This window comes from Culex pipiens, chromosome 3 (genome assembly GCF_016801865.2).
Source record: "Culex pipiens pallens isolate TS chromosome 3, TS_CPP_V2, whole genome shotgun sequence".
NCBI classification, from domain to species: Eukaryota; Metazoa; Arthropoda; class Insecta; order Diptera; family Culicidae; genus Culex; species Culex pipiens.
In genome coordinates, this window is record NC_068939.1 from 136,788,212 (window position 1) to 136,794,057 (window position 5,846).

At 48.4% G+C, this 5,846-nt stretch overlaps 2 protein-coding genes across 2 annotated transcripts; one reads left to right on the top strand and one right to left on the bottom strand.

The window, feature by feature from the left end:
• Window positions 1-318: 318 nt before the first annotated feature.
• Window positions 319-3,060, top strand: LOC120428110 (polyubiquitin-B). Its single transcript, XM_039593093.2, has 2 exons — window positions 319-517; window positions 1,534-3,060. Exon 2 carries the CDS (start codon window positions 1,535-1,537, stop codon window positions 2,678-2,680), a length of 1,146 nt encoding a protein of 381 aa, XP_039449027.1. The 5' UTR covers window positions 319-517; window position 1,534; the 3' UTR covers window positions 2,681-3,060.
• On the bottom strand, window positions 2,787-5,221 carry LOC120428109 (FAST kinase domain-containing protein 2, mitochondrial-like). The gene is made up of 3 exons (XM_039593092.2): window positions 5,064-5,221; window positions 3,360-5,008; window positions 2,787-3,300 (listed from the first exon to the last, which is right to left on the bottom strand). Exons 2-3 carry the CDS (start codon window positions 4,988-4,990, stop codon window positions 3,099-3,101), a joined length of 1,833 nt encoding a protein of 610 aa, XP_039449026.1. The 5' UTR covers window positions 4,991-5,008; window positions 5,064-5,221; the 3' UTR covers window positions 2,787-3,098.
• Between the last annotated feature and the right edge of the window lie 625 nt (window positions 5,222-5,846).

Below are 5,846 nucleotides of genomic sequence, written 5' to 3' on the forward strand. Positions count from 1 at the left end.
ATGAGTCAGGGGTTTTCTATCTGAATAGGAGAATTTAAGAATTTAAGAAACCCTTTGAAAATTTTTCTTGAATGCTCTTGAGATTTTTTGACCGACGACCGGGGTTTGAGTGTATTTTATTTGTTTTAATTCCATTTGTAAAAAAAATCTGACATTTTTGAGTCATAGTTTAGTGATTGCAACTATATTCGTTTTCACCTCCGTCATCTTGACCCAAACAAAAGTCTGCAGAAAGCTATGCTGCCGTTAAACGGATTTATGCTGCACTGCTGCTCGACGTCGACTGTCGCTTCGCCGAATCCCCGAGCCGACCGAGACTTCGTCTGCATTCAGTTTTCAGCCAGCGAGAAGAACAGTAGTGAAAAATCGAAGCTCTCGGAAAGTGCACGGTATTTTCTGCAACAAAGAACAAAAAAAAGTAGTCCATTTTGTGTGAATTCTTTTCTTGTGTGTTCAGGTGCAAGAAGTAGCAGTTTTTCCTTTAAATCGTTTGCGCGTAAATTCGCCAACTTTTGAGGTAAGTTTGGGTGACTGATTCTTCTGGAAATTTCCAAGTTTTCGTACGTGCGAGAGAATGTTTTATTTTGCCTGTTGGCTATTTTTTCCATGATTTTGTCTTTGAAATTTATTTAACTATTTGTCTAAATCGATAAACTAGCCAAAAATCTAATTTTTCACTGATATTTTCGTGGAAAACGGCAATTTTTCACAAATTACCAGAAGTTTCCAAGATGGCGTCGACCGTTTTTCCTTTGTTCCAGTTCGAACAGGCTCGAACAAAGAGCCGAACGGGGTCAAGATGGCCGTGGCTGTTGGTTGAAGGAAAAAAAATGGAGTCAGCTGCGATTCCATTTTTGTTGTGATCAAAGCAACCAGAGCACGAATCGATTGATTGCCCCCCTCCCTGCCTGATGTAAAAAATGAGATCAGCGTCTGCTGCGATTGCATGATTGTTTTTATTTTGATTTGAGAGTTTTGAAAATGTCAAGCCTAACGTTTAATAAGAGCGCAATTTCAAAGTTGAGTTAAATTTTTAGTTATTTAGTTGCTTAAATTGCAAGTTTAAAGGAGTTTCTCAAAACTTGACAATATTGACTCATTTTTGATTGCGTCCTAACGAAAACATTGTCTTGATTTGCTGTCAATTTCAGTTGACCTCAAAAGTTTTCGTTGTTTTGTTTTGTTGTTATTTGCGCTCACGCCAAGGCAATCAGCTGATTTCGATTTTCGCCAAGGTTTATTGGAATGTTTGGCTTGACTGGCTGTGATTGGCAGCATTTTGATGCGGTTTTCTGTTTTAAAAATACTTTTATTACCGCAGCAGAGGTGGGTGCGCGTGTAAACTGCGCGGCGAAAGCTCCATTTGCCACTGTTGCTGCAGTGAAGGTTGTCTAACAGGGAAATCTGATTAGTCATGGTTGATTACACGGCAAAATGACTCACTCAAGCCACGTCCGAGAAACGTGTTCGATTTCGATTTGCGATGAAAGTTGATTTTTGAGCAGAAATTTAAACTTTTTTTTTGTTTTGCAGGATGCAAATCTTTGTCAAGACGTTGACCGGTAAGACCATCACCCTCGAGGTCGAGCCGTCGGACACCATCGAGAACGTCAAGGCTAAGATCCAAGACAAGGAGGGAATTCCCCCAGACCAGCAGCGTCTGATCTTCGCCGGAAAGCAGCTTGAAGATGGTCGTACTCTGTCCGACTACAATATCCAGAAGGAGTCTACGCTCCATCTGGTCCTACGTCTGCGTGGTGGAATGCAAATCTTCGTGAAGACACTGACCGGTAAGACCATCACTCTGGAGGTCGAGCCTTCCGATACGATCGAGAACGTGAAGGCCAAGATCCAGGACAAGGAGGGAATCCCCCCAGATCAACAGCGTCTTATCTTCGCCGGAAAGCAGCTCGAGGATGGTCGTACCTTGTCGGATTACAACATCCAGAAGGAATCGACCCTTCATTTGGTGCTGCGTCTGCGTGGTGGTATGCAGATCTTCGTGAAGACGCTGACCGGTAAGACCATTACTCTGGAGGTCGAGCCCTCGGACACCATCGAGAATGTCAAGGCCAAGATCCAGGACAAGGAGGGAATCCCCCCAGATCAGCAGCGTCTTATCTTCGCCGGAAAGCAGCTCGAAGATGGTCGTACCTTGTCGGATTACAACATCCAGAAGGAGTCGACCCTTCATCTGGTGCTGCGTCTGCGTGGTGGCATGCAGATCTTCGTGAAGACTTTGACCGGCAAGACCATCACCCTCGAGGTCGAGCCCTCGGACACCATCGAGAATGTCAAGGCCAAGATCCAGGACAAGGAGGGAATCCCGCCAGACCAGCAGCGTCTGATCTTCGCCGGAAAGCAGCTCGAGGATGGTCGTACTCTTTCGGATTACAACATCCAGAAGGAGTCGACCCTTCATCTGGTGCTGCGTCTGCGTGGTGGCATGCAGATCTTCGTGAAGACGCTGACCGGTAAGACCATCACTCTGGAGGTCGAGCCCTCGGACACCATCGAGAACGTGAAGGCCAAGATTCAGGACAAGGAGGGAATTCCCCCAGACCAGCAGCGTCTGATCTTCGCTGGAAAGCAGCTCGAGGACGGTCGTACTCTGTCCGACTACAACATCCAGAAGGAGTCGACCCTTCACTTGGTCCTTCGTCTTCGCGGTGGAAACTGAATCAACACACATCTACGACCGGGACGAGCCGCTTAGTCTCGTTCCGCCAAGCAGCTTCAAATCTTAGTATTCAAACCACATTCGGTGTCGTGTTTTTTCTTCCCCCTTCACAGTAGATGTTGAATAAATCCACCAGCAACTCCAAATTCAAACACTCCGACCCCCCCTCATTCCACGCCGGGGGAAGAACCCCCCGAACTCCAAATTCCTCGTGTATGTTTGTGTAGAAAAAGCCAACAAACTCGATCGAGCCAGCCGCTCTCGAGTGCGGTTTTCCATGTGTGTAGGTTTTTGGCCGGAAGGCTTTCTTTCTCCAGGGCACCTATCTAGCTGCGCCACGAGCACTGATATCGAAATAAAGAAAATCCAACAAAATGTAACCTTTCTGACTCGTTTATTGCTAATCCGAACTCGGCCACTACGATTCTAGCTTAATTCGCACTTCCCGCTCCAGATAAGGGATCCGCTCGTGCTCGGGCAGGTTGGACCAAAACTGGTACGAAACGGGCACCACCCGGACGCCGAGGGCTTCGATCGTACGGACGTACATGGCGAATCGGCCCCGCAGTCGGTTCACGTTAAGCGCGTAGTAGCTTCGGGACAGGCAGAGGACGACCACGCTGGAAAATGGGAAGATCGATTTGTTACGCGTTTAAAAATACAAACTTGTGCAACTCACATTTTGTTCCCCTCCCGCTTCAGGTCCTCGAGCCGAGCCTGCACCCGCTGGTCATCGTCGTCTTCGTTTTGGATCGGCTGTCGCACGACCTGTCCATCGGGCCCAAACACGATCACGTGGTCCAGCACGTGGCCATGGCTGGAGGTGACCTGCGTGAGGACGCTACCCTCGCCGCCGAACGCAAACTCCAGCGGTTTCTGCAGCGGCAGATCGTTGTCCTGGAAGAGCAGCACCGTGCCTTTGTCCAGATATCGCCGATCGGGCAACGGACCATCGTAGCCGGGGTGCAGCAGCTGCAGCGTTTGCGTTAGCTCCAGTAGCTGCAGGTAGTCTACGATGGTGTTCCGGGCCATGCTTTTCTCGAGCGCGGCCGGCTCCAGATGTTGCTTCAGAATTGCATCGTTGAAGATGTCCATCGAGAGCAGCTCCAGGTTGTAGCGAATCCACGGGATGGCCGGGTTGGAGATTGACGAGTGCTTGGCAATTTCCACCTTGACCTGGTCCCAGTTGGTAGGGCGATAGTTGGCGTTCGAGAAGGCCCCAACGATGGCGAGAATGCTCGTTGTGGGGACGATCGACAAGTTGGTGGCCATCGAACTGATGTAGTCCAGCAGCGGGACGTGAATGTAAGCGACCTTGTTGAGCTTCTTCTGGAAGTAAAGTGCGTTCAGCAGTCCCACGTCGCTTTCCACGACAAACTGCGCACATCGCTGGAAGAACTCCTCGTTGTACAGCATCGGGTATTTGTCCAGGTTCTTCGAAACGATCTTCTTCATTATGAAATTCATCATTTTGAACCCGATCTCACCAATCTTCCCGTTCAACGCCCCAAACACGTTCTCCAACAGCTTCAAATGAAGCGGCTCAAACGAGTTGAAGTCAACCAGCACCTTCAGCACATCCGCCGCCTGGTGCCCACTCAAGTTTGACCCGTGCAGAATCAACGCACTGACCACGTTCGTCACGCACCGGTCCGACACGCGATGCTGCGAAATAAACCCAAACAGATCCACCAACTGCTGCACATTCTCGTGGTCCATCTTGTAAGAAATCTGAATCTGCAGCAGCATCGGCAGCGCCAACTGCAACGCCTCCACCAGCGGACTCTGGTCCATCTTCTTCAAAATAAAGTCCAGAAACACCACATGGTCCAACGTTACGTCGTTAATCTGATGCCTCAACAGCTGCAGCAGCACCGTCATAATCTCGCTGTTCGATCGCACCCCAAAGTACGTCAGGATCTTCAAGCTCTCCGTAATGTCGTTCATGACCAACCCCCGTGACTCGTACTTGAGCGCCTTGCAAAGCTCGGCAAACCTCGGATGGTGCAGCACGTCCTGCCTCTGCAGCGTCGTACGGTTCTGCTTGTGCAGCTCAAACAGACCCTTGAGGGCGGCCAGCGTCAACGTTTGGCGGTCCGACTTTCGTTTGTCCAGCGCGGGCATCAGCTCCAGCACCTGTTTCGTGTCGGTGGCGCACTTTAGCGCGTTCAGGTACACTTCGGTCGGAGTGGTGGCATTTGCTGGGTGAAGGTCGAAACTCGACGGAACGTTGCTGCCCGTGAATCGAATTTGGGAGGTCGTCGTTCTGGAGTAAAGCTTGGCGGCTTGGGATAGGAGACCGCGCAGCATCTTGAGTCTGGTGACGAGCTATTATTCAACATGATTACATAGTCGCCTCGAACTATTAGGTGTGCAAACTTACCCTCTTTTTGTTTATCTAATTGCTTGATTTTGCGCTAGATTTATGTAATAATTATTTATTCTTTGCGATTTTACTAGTCTAGTATGCGCTTAACGACTTCTCGCGTATTTTTAATGTTATTCCTTGCCACATGCGCCTCAAGTAAAAGCAAAACAAAAACATGAAGATCTCAGTGTTGCCAGTTTTCTTTTTCGAACACAGTGTAAATAATACAGTGCCGTTTGATTTTTCTGGATATGGGTGTTTGGTGGTTTTTGTGATTGATTTTGTTTGTTTCTGTAGGACGCCGTTTATAGAGTTATCTACGTGCGCATGTATTGCGTGTACGTACACGAAAAAAGTGAGGTTAAATTTTGAATCTGCCAGCAAAACAAATGGTGTGCTAGTGTGTGTGACATCGGTGACATCGGGCTTAGATACACGCAGAAAAATGTTTTGTAGAATCAGCCTGTACGAGGTTTGGTCCACGTGGTTTATGGATGGTCCCAAAACAAAACGCGCAGTATGGGATTTGACAGCGCGCATTTGCCGAAAGTGCGGCGCGTCGTTTCGAGGCTGATATGTCGCGTGTCTTTTTCGGAAATACGCGCAATAAAATTTGGTTTATTGGCTTTTTAAAAAATCACCTTTAAAAAATATTTGAAATTTTAACCTAAGAATCCCCTGTGTCGATTGGCAACCCTGGACGTTGTCGGAGTGTTCAGACGTCTGTTTTGTGTCGGACAAGGGCAAACAGACGATACGACACCCACCCCACTTTGCGCAGAGTGACAGCGATGACTT